Source organism: Pagrus major, chromosome 21, assembly GCF_040436345.1.
Source record: "Pagrus major chromosome 21, Pma_NU_1.0".
NCBI lineage: Eukaryota > Metazoa > Chordata > Actinopteri > Spariformes > Sparidae > Pagrus > Pagrus major.
In genome coordinates this window covers 9281677-9300172 of record NC_133235.1, presented here as the reverse complement: position 1 = coordinate 9300172, position 18496 = coordinate 9281677, and the positions used below count along the sequence as shown (strand labels likewise).

Sequence of the window (18496 nt, the reverse complement as noted above, 5' to 3'; positions counted from 1 at the left end):
CTTCCTGCCAAATCAGCTGAATGATCAACATGTGTGTGGGAGCAGGACACCAGTCAGTCAGTTTCTTCTGAAGCTGGTGTGTTCTTACAGTTACATGTGTATAGTAGGGTGTTTTCCAGATGCAGAGGTGGAACTTGACTAAGTACATTATGTGAAGTACTGTACTAAAGTATAATTTTTAATTCATTTATGCTCTCATTTTACTTAACCATACGTTATACATCTACTTTACCACTTTTCTGAGGCAAATGTTGTATTTTTTTTTACTCTGCTGCAGTTATTTGACAGCTAGTTACTTGTTACTTTACAGATCACTTTACATACAAAACATAATCAATAAATAAATGAAAAAAATACAATGATTCAACTACTCATCAGTAAGTTATATAGTTAAAATGAGCTCCACCTCGAACAAATACTTAAATTTAAAATGATTTCATGTCAATCCATCAGTAAACATGATCCAATATGAAATAACACTCTGTAGTGTAGGCCTACTCTTATATTGCTGCTGAGCTACTACCACTTTAATTATTTTACTTTTACTCACTAGAATATATTAACAGTGTGATATTTCTGCTTTTTCTTGAGTAAACGATCTAAACATTTCTGTCCATGTGAAAGCTGCTGCTGTGAGCTCAGAAACAGCAGACTTGTTTCTTTTTTTACTCTTCAGAGCGGAACCACTCTTCCGTATGCTTTGACGCCGTCACGTCCGGACCGTTTAGCGTTGTACACAGGAAGTAAATTCAAGCCAGCCAGACAAGTGGTTGTAATTCGCCAGTGTTTCAAGTGTTTTGGTCTGCAAGCAGTTAATATAATTTCGAATTGTAGTATATTGTTTATTCAACATGCTGATCAAGGTTAAGGTGAGACTGTTTTATCTTGTATTATCCTCTTCTCCGCCGGCCCGTAGCTGCTCTTGTTGGGCAGCCCGCTAACATGACTTACCGGTTTGCTAATTTATTTCGGGGCCTTGCTGCAGTCACTAATTGTATTCGAACAAACATGTATATCGTTCTGTGCTACATTGGTTTAATATTTGCTTGTTTTTCTGCTATGAATTTAGTGGAGCTGCCAGTTAGCTATTAGCATACGGCTCTTTGTGAATACTTGTAGCCATTCAGTAGCTATGTTATTTGATAGCTTGCTAACTTCACCAAAGCAGGTTAGCCAATTCCTTGACCGGTGTAGCAACAAAATATGTGACCCTTGAGGATAAACTAGCAGGTGTACAAGCGCCCTATAGATAGCACAACCAGTTTCTTCTGTTACTTGGGGCTGGAACGAAAAGTCGATTAATCTAATCAATCGAAGGATAAATAATGGATCAATCATTTGAGGCGATTGTGGCAAACGGTCCCTGTATTGCATTCATGTAAACTATATATTTGAGTTCGGACTGTGTGGTCGGGACATTTGAATACGTCACTGTGGTTCAGATTTTTTTTATACACTGACAATCTATCAATATAAAAAATATTGGAATGATTAATCCATGATGAAAATAATCATAAATTACAGTTATCTATAGCTAAATATCCCTGAAGACATCCTTTTTGTGTGGTTCTTAAAAAACATGAAATTCCTAATTATGTCACAAAATCTGATGGGTCACAGAATTTGCAGACTGTGTGTCATTTCAGAAACCAAAGCTGGTGTTGATGTAACTTTATGTTTCAGACTCTCACTGGAAAAGAAATTGAGATCGACATTGAGCCCACAGACAAGGTGAGATGCGATTCTGATTTAGAAGAAACAACACACTGGTGCTATAATTTTTTCTGAATGTGTTATTATTTGTTTAACTGAAGGTGGAGCGGATTAAAGAAAGGGTGGAAGAGAAGGAAGGGATCCCTCCACAGCAGCAAAGACTCATCTACAGTGGAAAACAGATGTGAGTTCCTCCATCATCTTTTTCTGTAGTAGCTGTGACATCCTCTTACTTTTCTTCTTCTTACACGTCTTCTCTAAACCATTCTCCGCTCTCTCTCTCCTTTGCTCCTCAGGAACGATGAGAAGACAGCTGCAGACTACAAGATCCAGGGAGGCTCGGTGCTCCATCTCGTGTTGGCGCTAAGAGGCGGCTCGACGCTCCACAGGCCTTGCTTACACCTCTCCAGCTCGTCATGAGCGGCTGTAGCAATGGGGCCAGCTGAGTGCCAACGCTTTAGGTGTCTGTCACAGTCTAACCATGTTACAGCACAGAGATCTGAAATCCCACGCTCCCGGGCGACGCAAACAAAAAGAAAAAAAAATCACCCAACAACAGCAAAAAAAGAAAAAAAAGGACGTTATATTTCCTTTGTAGATGTTTTTTTTGTAAACCCACATAGGCTTTCTGAGTTTGACCAGTTGATGCAGGCACCCATGCAGTACAGGAGACAGTTTGAGAACACTGTGGTCTTTTTGCTTGTGAATAAATGCTGAAGTTGATCTTCGTGTCGTCCTCTGACACACGCACCCACACATCAAGACAAGTCACTGCTGAGGATTCTGAAAACTGATTTTTATTAGAAAATGACATGAAACTGAAGATTTAAAGACATCTGACAGAATACTCCTCCTGGTCTCCTTTTTACAGTTTAATTAAGGTAGGGATCGGAAACAGTCTGGTAGTGATTATATTGAAATCCATTTAGAGCACCATTACTGACATCCAGAATTGTTTTGAATACAGGTCTATAATTATGAAATGAGTTATCAAATTAATCTGATTCACACATTTTACAGCCCACTTTTCTGTCCTTCTACAACAAAGGCTTGTATTAGAGGTTTTCTCCCTTCTAATTGTGCTCATATACTTAATATGTAAAATATACTGTACATCTTGCAGACAGTATCATGCCCACTTCATTTCTTGTATCACTATACACAGTCTTCAGATAATAAAATGACTCAGGAGCCTCTGTAAACAACAGGCAAGGGGATACTGGTCAGGAAGCGTTGCTTGAATGGGAGGAATAAAAACATGTTTTTATCACCTACATTTAAAACCAGTTTCTGGCCCCCAAAACTAAACAAGAAAATAACCGTTTTTGAGTGGATAGAAGGCACAGGGGAATGACTAAGGAGGCGGATTCTTTGAACTGTTCAGCTGTATGACGCATAAAAAGTAGGAGCAACAGAAGACAAGTGACTGCAAGACATAAGGAGGTGTTTCAAATCCTTCAATTTCAAATTTGTGTCCTTAAGTTTCTCAATAAAATCAAGTGTAGTGGATTAGAGCATTTTACAATAGTAGTAGCGGGTCATTAGTGAGTGTTTAGCTGCTTTTCAACAAAGTGAAGACCGTAAAGGCAAATATTTTAGAAATGAAATCATATCAAAGGGAGTGTCATGTGAGGACAGTTGGTTAAAGCCAGCCACATGAATAATAAATATGGAGTTAAACATCAACTACAATCAGCTTTAGCAGCTTAAAAACCTGAATGATACAAAGTTTCTACAGACGTCATTGCAAAAACCCAAGAAAAACTGAATATTTTCCATGTAATGCTCGCATATTCCAAGGCTTGTGCCATCAGTCACATTTACAGTTGGATTCCAGAGGAGTGAGAAACTGAGTTAATGTACGAGGCTGTGATTTCCTGTGACAGACCAGTGTTCTTCAGCCATAAAAACACCCACAAAATCAGGAATTCAAGAAACAGCAGCTTGGACTGTAGTGTAGAGGGTGAGACAGCAGGGAAAAAAAACCTTCTGTCAATGAGGGCGATGTCTGCTGACTCATCCACACACTGTCGTCACAGTCCTGTCGGACTGAATGGCCGCTGTCAGTGGCCGGCAGCACTGAGTCCAGGGAAGGAGTCAATCTGGATTGTGTCCTGAAAGGCTGATCCTTGGCTGCTGTAAGATATACGGACCCTCATCTTCAGGTTCACCTGGAGGAGGAGGAAGGATTTAGAATCGGCTCTACTTCCACTGGAGTAACATAAGATTTGGACCTGGCACACACTTCGCAATGATGAATTGTTCTAGCTGAATACAACAACAGGTTTGTGGGAGTTGTGTGAAAAATGTAGAGGTAAAGTGTGAAGATTTGTTCTATTTTCAAACTTTCATAACCTTACAGACCTTAACTACAGAAACTTATATTTACAAGGGTGTTATTTTCTCCTGTACTGATACAAACTGATATAAAAGAGATGTCTCACACTCCTGACTGACCGGGCTTCAAAGCTTCTTGTCAAACCCACCTTGTTTGGGTTGTTGAGGACCACCATCTGGGTCACCTTAGCTGCGCCTCGAGCAGGAAGAAAGTCCCCACTGGGGGCCTTCATGTGTAACTGGACACTCTGAGGGAAGATCAAATGGAACTTTGAAGTTTAAAGCACCAAAACACACGCCTCCATTTACTGCACTGATGCCTACCACTGAGAACATGACAGGGTCTAAAGCTGACACCCAGCAATGAACAAACACTGCTCAAATGCACAGAGAGAGGAGGTGTGACCAAGTACCTGCGTGTGATTCAGTACTGAAAATGTCAAAGAACAAAAAATAGATATTCCTTGGCAGTCAAAAATCAACACCAACAGAGAAAGCTTGCTGGTGCTGGTGAGTGTATCTGTGACTAGTGTGTCTCTATCACAAACCTTGGGCACTGCAGCCTGCAGGGTGAGGCTGCTGATGTCTGACTCGGTGGAGTTGGAGGCTGTGAGTGTGACTGTCAGGCCCGAGGCTGACTGTTTCTCACAACTCATTGTCAGAGTCACACCATCTTTCTCATACACCTGCACTGTGGGAGCTATTGGAAAACAGACGTTATAAAATATTACATTAGTTTAAAGCAAATACTGAGCAAAGACACATCAACACTGGTCAATGCCGGATTCAGTCCCCTTCAGTTTGCAGTCTCTAGTTTAGAAATGCAACGATTGATTGCTTTTTTGTTAAGTGGTCAAGTATTAATCCAATTTAAGCCAACTCTTTTGATAAAAATTATCTGATTCAGCTTCTTAAATGTGAATATCTTTCTGTTTTTTTCCTCCTGTATGACAGTAAACTGAATATCTTTGGGTTGTGGACAAAACGACACATTCTTGGACGTCACCATTTTCTGACATTCTATAGACCAATCAACCTATCCATGAATCTTTAAGTTATCAACGCATTAATCGAAGATGAAAATAATCATTAGTTGCAGCCATGCTCTAATTTCAAGTCCAAAATCATGTCCTATTTCAGTTTAAACTAGCTTATGTGTCTGAGGGTGTCAGACCTGGAGCGAGGGGGGTGGGCTCTAACCCTCCCAGCAGATCCAGCAGGTCTCCTCCAGCAGTGCTGGCTGTGTTGGTGGGCAGGCCCGGTGCTGTGCCTGCTGCTGCTGGGCTGGGCTGTAGAGTCTCCTCAGACCCTCCCAGCAGGTCCAACAGGTCACACACCTGAGGAAAAAATAGACACGGCAACAAAGCTGACAGTTTGAAACTGAAGAGAACACAGTGCTCTGCATATTCAAAGCAAATCTATTCAAAGAACAGTGAGGCTGTTTGACTCTTTATCTAGAGGCACCCATATCTGAACAGGGACAGAACAAACCTCATGTGTAAAGTGTTTTTTTAAAAAGGATAATCTGTAAAGTGTTTTAATTCACCAGAACATTGCTGATAAACCGATTAGCTGAGCTTCATTACAATTTCATTTGCATAAACGCACATGCACAGTGGTTCAGAGATTTTAAGCAGTCATAAGACAGCTTGGAGCCTGATCTAAAGATGCCTCAAGTCAGGCACGAAAACAGATGATCAGCAAAAACAACGACCAAGAGGTGACCAAAGAAAAAAGGTTGGGTACAGACAGATGTCAGTGGAAAATCTAAACAGAGGTTGCAGTCATAAAATATTCATCTGTGTCATGTACCTGGTTAGCAGGTGGTTGGGGCAGCAGAGGCTCTCCCTGCTTGACTTTGACTGATTGGATGTCCTTGATGGGCTCCCCTGTTGACTCTCCATTGGTTTGACCCGGGGCGTTCTTTTCTATCACAGGCATCCTCTCCAGCACTGCTGCCCTGCAGAGAGAGGAAGCGTCTCAACACTTCGTGGCCGGAGCAAAAGATTTGTTTCTACTATCAACTGTGAAAATCCTAAATGCTACAATGATAACTTCTGATTTTCAGAAACATAGTATATTACATGATTATATAAGAAACAGGAAAAGTTCTTCTTCATTATCTTGCATACCTCATGTGGTCATATTTCTTGAACAAAGCATTATATTCAACTGCCCTCTGCTGGAGCTCCACATCTATACAGCTGCCATAGATGCTGACGATGCTCCTGATGCGACTGGCAGGGTGAAGAGATGAAGAAAAAGAGCAGCAGTCAGGGGACTATTGAGAAATTACTGCAACTAATTAGAAAGTATCTTAATGAAGAGTCCAACTAGCCATTAGACCCTTATAACTCTTTGTTCAATCTAGTTGCTGTATCGTAGGCAACTGGACTTGTTTCACTGAAACAAGTCCAGTTGCCTAGGATACAGTTTTTTGTTTTGCTGGGAGTGATGGAAGTGTTTCTTACTCCACATTGTCAGTGATGCGTGTGCTCAGTTTCATAGTGGCAGTGAGAGCAAAGCCTCTGGTCGCCGGGGACGACATGTGGGACTGCAGAACCGTTTCCAAGGCGTCCAAGACGTCGTCCTCGCTGACCTGATTGAGAGACAAAACAGAGTCAATACAGAGTCTGACATTTGCCATCACATTTTTATAATACTGAAGCTAGCTTTTTAGCTTCTAGTATTCATTTAGCTGATGATCCATCACATTTACTGTATGATTAAGACACAGACCCTTCATTTATTTTGACTGAGGACTGAGAATTGATTTGGTCTGTCAGTATCAAGACTCATTATCATCACTAACTTTTTAGCACTTGTTGCACATTGCTTTTTCCTTGGAGTTGCTATAAGTATAGCTATTACTTCTCCTGCTAACTACTCATACTCCTTATTATGTCCAAACAGAAGGTCCTGTCAGACAGAAGGCCTAGAACTGAAAATGTAAAACCCTGTAGTGCTTTAAAAATAAGTTGAATCACTACTAATAATTATTTGTATTATAGTATAGACTGTGTTGGTGCTTCATGTACCTGAACAGGCTCAGTCTCCTGACACTCTCCTCTCAGCAGCAGGTCTCCATACTCTCCTATACACCAGCACGCCACCTGCACTAGGGATTGCTGCACATACAAGTATTACACTCACACAACTGTACGCACATTACACACACAGTCAAGTATAGTAATACTTTACGTTTTTGGCAGACTGACTTGCTGGTTAGCATGACACTTTCAAACATCAGAGCCACTTTTTCCTGAATTCACTGGAAGTAAAAGTGGTGGGAAACTGCACCACACTGCAGATGAGTACATGGCTGCTCATCTGACTTGGTTCCAAAAATAAACCTGGTTGCATCAGCCAGTTTTCAAACTGAAAGCCTGGCTATTCTCACTGCCGTGGAACCAGACCAGCTCTCTCTGGTTCACCACTGACACAGATGTTTCTTTGAAGAAGAATGTTTGAACATCTCTTGAGTTTTGCACATTATGCTGCAAATGGATCCTAAAATGAAAGTCCCGGATTTCCCTTTTCTGTCCAAAAGCTCAGTTCTGGGATGGGTTCAAAGCTAGAAAATGTGAATGTCACTGTATGTGGAATATCAGCTTCACTTTCAGCTTTCAAAGAATCAGATGTCAAAGTGTATTTTTGCTTTGCTCAGTATGGAAGTACATATGTGTGTCCCAACAAAGGCTGATTCTCTGCATGCTATGCTTCTCTTTATTGTATTTGTCAATACCTATGATGAAATAGGGTCTTATTGTTTTTTGTCAACATTTCAATTTCCTTGATTGCTTTTTCTCACTGGAGTACAACACTGGTGAGCAAGGTCAGGTGTACACATTTCCTGTGCTTAGTTTTGTTTTCATCTTGTTCGCAAACAGATCAGGATAACTGTATTCTGTCATTTGTCATTTTTTGATAACGTAATACTACTAATAAGGGATAGTTCTTTGTGTTTTTGAAGTGGGGTTGTATGAGGTGTTTTCCATAGTCAGTGTATGATGTAGATGGTGGTCGGAACACCCCCAGTTTGGAGAAACAGACAGGACTTCTGGCACATTTTAATGATATTTTTCAGAGCCTTACCTTGCCCTCAGACAGCCCTTTCTTACGGGGAACTGAAGTCGTTGTATTGTCCTATGCTCTTTTCAAAGCCACCAGACGCCTTTGACAAAAACAGTAATTTTACCACACAGAACATGGGAGATCTTCAGCTGCCTCGATTGTGTCAGTTAGTTTGTGTTATTGTGTGACTTTGGAGTTTTGACACGTTCGTTCAGGTCTGAACAAACGAGCTAACAATCCAAACTGACAGCAATTCCTGTGTTCTTTGAGGTAAAATGAGTGAGCCATATAATGGCTTCCGTTTCCCATCAGATAAAGCTCTCTGACGGTAATGTAAATCATTGAAAATATTCCAAATACAGTGTTTACTTACTTTGTTTTTTTAGGTGGGCCTGTTTTTAGGGTTAGGGATCATGCTGCTGTCAAACATCAAATTACTTTTGATGAAAAAAAAATGTCCCAAACATAAAATAAGGAAATGCCACACTTTTTAAGAGGTTTCCTACGTTTTGGAAAATATTCTAACTATGGTGTACACTTAAACTCCTATTGAATGTTTTTTAACAGAAGACTTTAAGCATTCTTCCTATAATGAATCTAATCACATCTCATCACATTCTTCATTGTATGATAAAGGATCAGCATGGAGCAACCCAGAGACAGATGGATAATTTGATCGTCCAGGTTCACTGAATGAGTAAGCTGACCAGCACACCACTCTGCCTAAAACACTAGAGACACACATGCACACACGCACACACCTGAGAGATGTCAGTGAGCAGAGCCCGGTAGAGCTTGTGGACAGTGTAACAGTGCAGCTCTGAGGCGTTGGTGATAAGCTGGATCAAGTTGGGCACAGTTTCATCTCTGACGTCGCCCCCTGCCTGGCAGAGTAGAGATCAGAGTCAAACACACGAACACATTCACTCACACACACACCAAACTCCATTAGCTAGACAGCTGGCCCAAGTATTTGGGTTGCCCTACATTTTCTCCCAGACATAATGACCTCACTTAGGGGCCGTTTCATCACAGTTTACATACATTATTAAAGGACATTTACTGATATGGATTAAGTTTTAATTCACGCCAGATCTCCACCATTACCCTTTCTATACACTCCATTCTTCTGGGGGAACAATGCAAAGAATTACTGTAAGCATTAGCTTCTTGTGTATTCACCAGATGGAGCACACAATTAAAATTAATGTAACAGAGAGCAAAATGGAAAGCATTAGTTTGCCTATTTAAGGCAGCATGTATGAAAGTTTGTACAGAGGAGGTTCACACGGTCTCTTGCACAATGTATTGTTTAGAAAATAGAAATCTAGTGTCTCAATACATACGCAGCCTTCACACATGTGGCCCCTGATATCTACACTAAGGCAGACTGCATTAATGATGGCAGAGGGAGAAACTCATATGAGAGGCAGCAGGGTGAGTGGCTCGGTCCGTATTTACCGTGGTGAGGACATGCAGGATGGTGTCAATGTGCCAGCGCTGGGAGGGCGCATACCTGACAGAGACAGAGACACACACACACACTCAGTGGTGCTTCAGAGTGAGTCAGACACCCACAAATCCATCTGCATCCTCTCACAACTTACACACACACACACAAAACCAAAGTGCGTCAAGTGGTGGAGAGATATACAGTAGAAACAGAGAAGGCTATTCATCGTCACAGGGGTATCACTGAGAGTGGAGACAGACACAGAGTGAGACATGGAGACACATATACTTTAAGTACAGAGGCTTTTTTGTCACAGCCTTAATACTTAAAACAGCTGCATCACATTAATGCTCACTTTATCCAATCATAGCTCGGAACGACACAGCACATCAAATGTATTCACATGCACATGTATGTTTGTGTCCTGCTTGCATGCATGCACATATACTGTGTGTGTAATCATGTCATGTGAACTTGTACATGTGTGGAGTGTGTCACTCACCTCTCTGCAGCGATGAATATGCCGCTGGCAGCTTGGGCCCTGAGCTCAGGGGGGCAGGAGGAGAGGAAGATGAGCAGCTCCTTCATCATGGAGCGGATATTGGAGGCCGACACTAGTGCCAAGGAGAGGTCCAACGCACGGCTGGACAGTGGACCAGAGATGGTTAATGTTGGTAATTCTGTATATACGTATATACCTTTAAATTAAGTCTCTTCTGTAAGTGTGAGTAGCTGATCAGCACAGCTGTGATATACTGTGAAAATGATCTATGATACATCATGACTTCTGTGCAGCTTAAAAGACAAACAAAAACGTGAAATCAAACCTGTACTTCATGTATTTACTGTACTATGAAGAGCTTTAAAATTCAGTTTTCTTGGCAGTTGAGATGAAACACTTTGATATGGTGCATGGATTACATACGCACCAGTATTGATAGCGTATTACAAGGGATTGTATCACGACATTGCACAATATCATTTGTCGTTTATTTGTTTCCTTTTATTTTTTTCCTTCTAGTTATAAGGTGAGTTAAAGAAGTATTTCACCGCTGGAAAGACGGCCCTTGCATAAAACTGGGCTGTCTTTTCAACAGAAATATGCAAATATTTTTGAAATTGGTGCTACGTGATTAGAGAAAACAGGGAAAAAGAGCTGTGGTATTCACTTTTGCTCAAAAGGTAGAAAATCTACAACAACCAGATGAATAAATATTCCCGCTGATGGGTGACGTACTGCAAGTTGGGCATTTCTTGGTTTTGGCTTAGAGTCTGTTTTCAAACAGGATACAGCAAGGCAGACAGTTGGTAACAAACAATTTGATCAGCACTGCCTTGTATTTTGATCTGACTTTTCTCCGCCCCTGTTTTCACAATACAGGAACAACATGGTGACCATGTCTGGTTCAAGACCTTTTGCTTTTGTAGCTACACAACATGTGAAAATATGTCTCTGAAAACATTTTAGGCAAGACATAGGCAGTGTAGCAACAGAAGCTTGGTTTCAAAATTGGTCAGCACTGCCTATTTTAGACAATAAGATCAGTTTGATGAGACAGCCCGCACTTGAAACAAGACTTGAAACCAACATTGTGGTGATACAAAGCTGGTTAAAAAATGGCGAAGTTCCCATTTAAGGAGGCTGCATCCGTTGTTATGAATATAAACAAAGGCAGCAAGTAAGTCTCACAAAGTGTCTGAAAGTAACTTGAAAGTACACTATGGGAAAATATGCAGATGCTAATTTTACCGGTACCCTGAATTATACATATCTTTACCAGCAGACATCAAACAGATGAGTGAGGAGAAACGTTCTTGGAGCAACATGTCCTGTCTTTAAGATTGATTACCTTATCTCAGTAAGTTTAAGATAAACTTGCTATATTAATCAGATCATATTGCTAACTATTTCCTTTATTATAAGCTGCAACACACTTTATTTTGCTCTGTGATGAGTTTAAAGTACATAGCATCAAGCTGTGCTGTATGTGATAGTGGGATCTCAGGCTGGATGAATTATTTTGACAGGCATTGCGATTGCGTAATGAATCACATGTTTCGCAGAATTGACAATTGTTCCCTTTCATCCGAAGAATATAAATTGTCAGCCGGAGAATCTCTGTAGCATCACAATGCTTCATTTATAATGGTATGTTTTGACACATTTTACCTTATCACGGCACTTTTATATAATCTTGCTTTGTTATATCTCAAGGAGGGACCAAGTAATGCTGTATTAATCTACCTACAGAAATCTATCAAGCATGAAATTATTACTTTTGGCTTCAGAAAATGTCCCAAACATAAAAAAAAGAAATTAGACACTTTTAGAAAGGTCTCCTAGATTTAGGACAATTGACTGATTCCTTTAACCTTTTTATACATTTCTCAAACACACATGAGGGGATGACATTGGACAAGCATGACTTCACGGTGTCAGGTTTACTGAACATCTGTGGTGTAACAGCTGTGGCTGACAGGCGGAGAAGAGGTGAGAGTTACCGCTTGACAGAAGCATCCTGGTCCTTCAGGCAGTCCACTATGGTTCCCCGGTGGCGCTGCACTGCATTGTGATCTGTCCCAACAATCTTCTGAAGAGAGATCATGGCGATGTACCTGAACATGCACACAGAAGAGGCAAAAATAAGGATGTCCTGTGATAAGCCTCATGCTGCATAATGATGAAGAGCTGTGAGTGAGCTCAATTCACCGAGGTTCTGAGTGTGTAGTGAAGCAGAATATATTTAATAACTTTGCTATTAATATGGATTTCTAACCATCAGCTAACAGTCAAGATGAACTGACAGTGCTGTACAAACTTAACTTTCTCAACATAGCAACATAAATAATTCATCTTTCCACTTGGTATGTCTCATGAACTGATCAAGTATTTATGTGAGCACCGGAGAGATGTTATCTAGCCGAGCAGGGCTCACAGGAATACACCAGTCCTATTACTGTCACACTGCCACAGTGACACTCAGGGGCCCCGCAGGTAAAAGCCTGACAGGCCTGCCTGGTCACACAGCCTCTATGGAGATAAACCCAAAAAATAGTGACATAACAAAACCCCAAGGAACCTATTTCTGGCCTCCACACTGCCTGATGAAAAATGACAGAGCCCAAAATGAAGAGATCAGCATTAACAGACAGACAGTGACCTTCTGGTGTGGCTCTGGAGGAACGGCTCCAGGGAAAGTGATTAGTGAGCTCAGACTGATAACAGCCTGTTGGGAGGCTTCTCTCTGGCTGCAGTGAGTTAGCCGTCGGCCTTGTGGAATGGAAATGGTAAAAATGACCCGCAGAGATAAGAGAGGAAGGATGAACGAAAAGATGGAAAGAGAAACAGGAATGTGCGGGGGGGGGGGGTCGGGTCAGGGAGACATCAGGGAAAGCAAAACAACACTAACCGAATGTTCCTGTCGTTGTTCAGGAGGAATCTTCCCAGGATGTTCACAGCCAGAACCTGTGGCAAATGGAAAGTTACATGCATGTGCATTTAATAGGTAACTAGGTCATATTATCCACTATGTGTTAATGTGGTTGAACGCAGTGAAGACTGCTGCTAGTCTCTCACCCTGAGTCCGCTCTCTGACTTGATGTCTAGCACAGTGAGAACAGTCTCATACAGCACTGCGTTGCCCACAGTCTTAGTGCTGTCAGTGTTGGTCGCCACCTGTATGCCAAGTCAAACACACATCATTAGTTAGTACATTAGGTACAGAACAACATACATATTTAATGACTGACTGAAATAAAAAATCTTTGTTTTTCTGCCATCAGCTGACAGAAGTGATTCAAGGTTTTAATGAGCCGTTTTAACACCCCGTTTGGCAAGTCTTTCCACTGAAACATATTCTGGCACACAGGAAGCAATGCGATCTACATGTTCCAGTTTATTTGGATTAAAACAGACTAGGTAGTCAGCATGAGCAGCAACACCCATTGTTGCTGAACAAAGAAAAGAGCGCCACTGAGAAAAACTTCATCGACAGAAGAATGTGAAGGATAACATAAAAAGAACAAAAACCGAAATTTTCATATGACAATTATTTATCATTTGTGTATATGACAGTAAACCTGAGCTAGGAGGTCGTTCATAGCATCACTGGCTGCCTCGTTGTTGTGACCGAGAATCCTCAGCAACCTCAAGATGCGTACCTGAGGCCAGAAAGAGTGAACAGATGGACTATAAGTTATTTTGGTGCACTGAATCAGCAAAAATAGGAGGAAGGATGAGAGGATACATCTGTGTGTGTTAGTGAGAGAGAAAGAAACTGAAAGAATAACAAACATTAACAATTTATTACCAGTCTCTACCCATTTAAAACTGAATCTGAGCCATAAAGAAAGAAGAGTGAGATTTTTTTGACAAGACATGTCAAATTCTAAATGTTTTGATTTTAAATCTTCACCCTCAAAAGCGCTCAAAAGTTCCTGGTTAACATTAAGATAAGATAAAATAAGATAAAATCTGTTGATTGCTGTCCAAACTGACCTGTAGGAAGGGATCACTGATTCCTGCCACATCGTGCTCTGGAGAATAACCCGAAATCACCAGACCTTTCATTATCTGAACCAGATCTGGCACTGCCTGAGAAACAAAACACAAACATATTACAACAGAGAGATAGATATAGATAGGGAGATATATAGAACTTCTAAGATCAATAGGTGTGTGTGTGTGTGTGTATGTGTATGATTGTGTCTCTCTTGTACCTTTCTGAACCTCTCCAGTGTCTCTGGATTCCTCTCACACAGCTCAGTGATGAGCACCACAGCACCATGTAACACGCCTATAGATAAAAATATACAAAACAATGAAGAATTGTTGGAAAATTAGGCTTAGCAACAAGAAATTAATTAAGTAAACATATTAATAAGCTGGGTCACTGAGGTAGATCAACTGACCGTGATTCTTCTCAGCAAGGAGGGATCGAGCTGCGGGGGCAAACATCTCCCCCAGATCGTGGACCTTTCTCACAATGTGAACAGCACATAGAGCAGCCTGGAAGGACAGTGGGGAGGGTCACAAAACAATAAATAAACTATATATATACATAGTGTAATTAGTACAGTTAGTTAAAAAGCAGGAGGAGGTGGAAGTCCCCACCTTCTTCTTGATGTAGGAGTTGGAGGCTCGGAGCAGCCTGTCTATCTCTGGTGCCAGATCTCTGCACATCTCAGCTGATCCCATACAGGCCAGTGTGCACAGAGCCAGAGACTGCACGTACTGGTTACTGTGAGAAAGGTCACTGGAAAAAAAACACACATAAATGAAACTGTAGATATGTGTGTATTACTAAATTCAGTAGTTTATCCTCCATACTGTACACTATGACTGACTGATGTTTTTGCTCTCCATTTCATCGAATGTGATTACTCTATTTAAAATGTACTACTGTCAATTATGACAATTAACTACTGTCCGACATATGATTATGAGGTTCTATACCATGTCTGTGTATTGGAATTTGGGGGGAAACCCCAGTCTTTTATAATGTTTCACAAGTAGTCGTCAAGAAATGAACAGATAACACAGAAAAATGACGGTAACGTAATTTTAACGGTCTCATTTATCATTCAGATGTTGTTTAAAAAAAATGTATACTATACACACACTATATACAAGCTGTATTTTAGATGTAAGCTTTTTTTTAAAGTTTTAATTTGTCAACAACTGTGTCTTTTCATATGAGGCATTCATAGCTGGTGTATAAAGTGGTAAAAAAAATGCTTGATGGCATATTGTTACTTAGTTGGAATCACATATAAAATTAAAGAGTATATCAACATGGGTTCTACCACAGATTTAAACACTTTTAATTGTTAATAGATGCTTTATAACACAATGTAAGAATTGCTGTTGTGTGTAATCATAAGTGATGATTACAGCTATGTTATGCTGTGATACCTATCATTCATTAACCTGCTACTGCTACTTTACATAAAGGAATTAATTTTTTTAAATGCATGTTAATAAACACTTGATAAAATGTTAACATTTGACTACATCTCTATTATAATACCTTCTAAGCCATTTATCAAGTGTTTATTAAACGTGTGCTGTCCCGATTTAGCATTGCACTCACTGACTCCTGATGGACAGTGAAAAAAAGGATTAGTGCTGCAGGACCAGAGATATCATCTTTTATCATAAACACATTATTCTTCCTTGTCCAAACCTGCAGCCTACATTACCCACAGTGCAACTTAGCCACCGACAAGTTGGTACCTTGGTTGGTTTGTGTGTGTAGGGTAATTTAGTCTCGAGCAGAGAAGAGGAGCAGCCTAAAGAGGTCTGATGAACTCAATTCTTTCTACTCCAAATTTTTAAAAATATTTTTAGTCGTCAACCCCGCTCAAGTGGTACTCAATTTATCAGATTCTGCACAGCTCCCTCTGGAGGCACAAAAAGCGTTATGCTTTTTAAAAAATATTTTTCCCGATACACAGTAGTACTCCCCAAGACCTACTGTATAAACCGACACTGATGTGTAAAATCGGTGGAGTTACCCTTTAATTGCATATAATAAACACTGGAGATAAAATAAAGTGTTACGAAAAATTCAAATACTAACATTTGTAAATTTTGATAACTGATTTCAAGTTCAAGTGACTGTCCTTACTTCTTGATGGAGTTGGTGATGAGCAAGCTGGCGTCCTGCTTCTCATCCAGCAACATCATGGCTCCCAAATATCCCACACGCTTCTCGCTGTAGCGAGGGCTGGCTATCATCCGCACGCACTCCATCTAGAAGGAAGAGCAACAACTGACTTTCTTAACTTTGTTACTTGACTTACAGACACTACTGATGCCCCTGGGGAAATTTCCTGCTCTTTGCCAGCTCTAAGTGGAGGTCAGACACATCTCAAGAGCAGCAGCCCTGGATCTGGGAGGGATTCAGTGGCCCAGTTTGTTTGACGCTGGTTTGCGATACTGCAGACTTTGCTTGAGGGGATTAAACACAATCCATAATGTTCTAATGACAGGGGAAGTTTACACGCACATACGAGCAACATAATTAAAATTATTAAAGCTTATTATGTTGATCCACAATGTGCCATGTCGTTTCTCTGCTTATTTCAAGCTCCGTCATGCACTCACATTTTTACTGAGCACACAGATATGTTTGTTAGGAATCAATGCTTTGGACATAGTGGTTGGACGTTGGGACTAGGCCACTATTCTTCCATGAACTGAACCCAGATCCTCCCCCTGCCAACCCCATTAACCCAAGTGAACCCATGACAGGCATTAACAAAATCCCCTCACCTGACCAAAGTGGGCAGGGTAGCCCAACATGTGCACGTAGAGCAGCTTGGCCAGGTTGTGCGATCGCCCCCCATTGTCAGACTGTCTGAACTGTGCCCGGATGGCTGCACACTCCCTCTGGATGACACCCCGCTCCTCACACTGTGTCCTTGCTGACCTGATGGCCCGGATCATCTCCTGCAGGGGTACTGATGGAGACATGGCTGTGTGTGTGTGTGTGTGTGTGTGTGTGTGTGAGTGAGTGTGTGTGTGTGTGTATCCATGGGTGGGGTGGATGTGTGTATTGGCATGTGTGCATGTTATAATGTGTCATGGAAATGTTAAAAGTTAATATTAACACAAAACAAACTACTTTACTGTACATATTGTACTGTGTTTGATTTCACTTCCTGTTTCTGAAAAGCCTCCAGTTGTGTGTAAGCATGACAAAGCTGTTACTACTCTATAATACATCTTTACAAGAGCCGTGCTCTCACTTAAAAAAAGACAACTAAAGCGTGTGTATTTCAAAAACAATTCAAACAACTTCAACTAGCTTACGTTACAAGTCTGCTATACTGACTGTTGTGTCTTGTGACAGACTGTTGTAGGGTTTTCTACTCCTAGAGCTGGCTTAAGGCAAAGTTACTGTAGATTAAATCCACCTTTAATACTTCCGGACGTTGTAGAAACAGATACATTTCAATTAACGAGTTAGGTTAACTGTCAAGTTAGCGTGGCACTGCCCCAGTCGATGGTGCAGGTCAGTGAAACGAGCCAGGGGCTAGCCAACTGACCGAGAAGGGCTAACCTTGCAGATGCTGTCAAGCCTGCTCAGTGACCGCCTGTCGAGCTATTGAGCTAGCTAAGTTAGCATTACAGTCCGTTTACAGGAACGGTTAAAGCTCGGAAATAACAACGTACCTCTACACCGTACCAAGAGTCTCCAGTGTTTAAAAAAGTAAACCGGCTCAGCCGAACCCCCTCCAGTACACGGCAGCAGTCAGTTGGCTGGAAACCCAAATACTGTGAAGCCATACAGCGTCAAGCCGAACGGAAATAATCACACGACTTCCTGTGACAACTTTCAAAATAAAACCCACTCACTATTGCTTTTTCAAAAATATTCTATATTTCAACTTAAAGTCAAGACAAGCGTTCAGGGAATTGCTGGAGAGATCAAGACGCACAACTTGACTTATCATTGACATCTTGTTATTTATTAATCAGCCCTTTTTCATGCTATAGCAGGACAACGCAGGTGCAAACAATACCATTAGCTGTAGTTACATTTTAATCTATCTTTATTATTAAATGTTACTCAGATCTCATATGTAATTTTCTATGTGAACTTTAATTGAATCGCATTTTGTAAGTGTGTAATTAGTGAATAAGCAGTTACATGTGACCTAGATTTCACAAATTAACATTTCTGGCTTGGTATGATACATTCAGAAATGTTTAATTTCATTACCACAATGAAATAGCAATTTAGATCGCAAAGAATCAGGCTTTTATTTTGAAGACACCTCCGAGTTTCCCGTCTCATTTAAGATAATCTGACATCTTGACCCACCTAGGCTAGTGACAGCCACCCATGACTTCCGCAATTTGATCGCTCATTGTGCGTGGACTCCGCCCCTTCCGTGTCAGGTGTTGCAACA

At 40.9% G+C, this 18496-nt stretch overlaps 2 protein-coding genes across 2 annotated transcripts; one reads left to right on the top strand and one right to left on the bottom strand.

Annotated features, from left to right (window-relative positions):
• Positions 1–711: 711 nt before the first annotated feature.
• On the top strand, positions 712–2436 carry nedd8l (NEDD8 ubiquitin like modifier, like). The gene is made up of 4 exons (XM_073490641.1): positions 712–869; positions 1684–1731; positions 1815–1897; positions 2010–2436. The coding sequence occupies exons 1-4, from the start codon at positions 852–854 to the stop codon at positions 2131–2133; spliced, it is 273 nt and encodes a 90-aa protein (XP_073346742.1). The 5' UTR covers positions 712–851; the 3' UTR covers positions 2134–2436.
• A 58-nt stretch (positions 2437–2494) lies between these two features.
• ap1g2 (adaptor related protein complex 1 subunit gamma 2) lies at positions 2495–17853 on the bottom strand. The gene is made up of 22 exons (XM_073490639.1): positions 17757–17853; positions 16854–17056; positions 16207–16331; positions 14691–14832; positions 14489–14585; positions 14297–14373; positions 14076–14171; positions 13658–13738; positions 13155–13253; positions 12988–13043; positions 12080–12193; positions 10080–10220; positions 9586–9640; positions 8886–9008; positions 7089–7178; positions 6522–6649; positions 6183–6287; positions 5863–6010; positions 5225–5387; positions 4599–4750; positions 4200–4298; positions 2495–3884 (listed from the first exon to the last, which is right to left on the bottom strand). The coding sequence occupies exons 2-22, from the start codon at positions 17052–17054 to the stop codon at positions 3777–3779; spliced, it is 2400 nt and encodes a 799-aa protein (XP_073346740.1). The 5' UTR covers positions 17055–17056; positions 17757–17853; the 3' UTR covers positions 2495–3776.
• Between the last annotated feature and the right edge of the window lie 643 nt (positions 17854–18496).

Coding starts and splice junctions, on each gene's coding strand:
- ap1g2 (XM_073490639.1), bottom strand. CDS start 17,054: ATGTCTCCATCAGTACCCCTGCAGGAGATGATCCGGGCCATCAGGTCA. Junction 13,739..14,075: donor TCAGTGATCCCTTCCTACAG/GTCAGTTTGGAC, acceptor TTCTGGCCTCAG/GTACGCATCTTGAGGTTGCT. Junction 9,641..10,079: donor ATATTCATCGCTGCAGAGAG/GTGAGTGACACA, acceptor TGTCTCTGTCAG/GTATGCGCCCTCCCAGCGCT.
- nedd8l (XM_073490641.1), top strand. Junction 1,732..1,814: donor ACATTGAGCCCACAGACAAG/GTGAGATGCGAT, acceptor GTTTAACTGAAG/GTGGAGCGGATTAAAGAAAG. Junction 1,898..2,009: donor ATCTACAGTGGAAAACAGAT/GTGAGTTCCTCC, acceptor TTTGCTCCTCAG/GAACGATGAGAAGACAGCTG.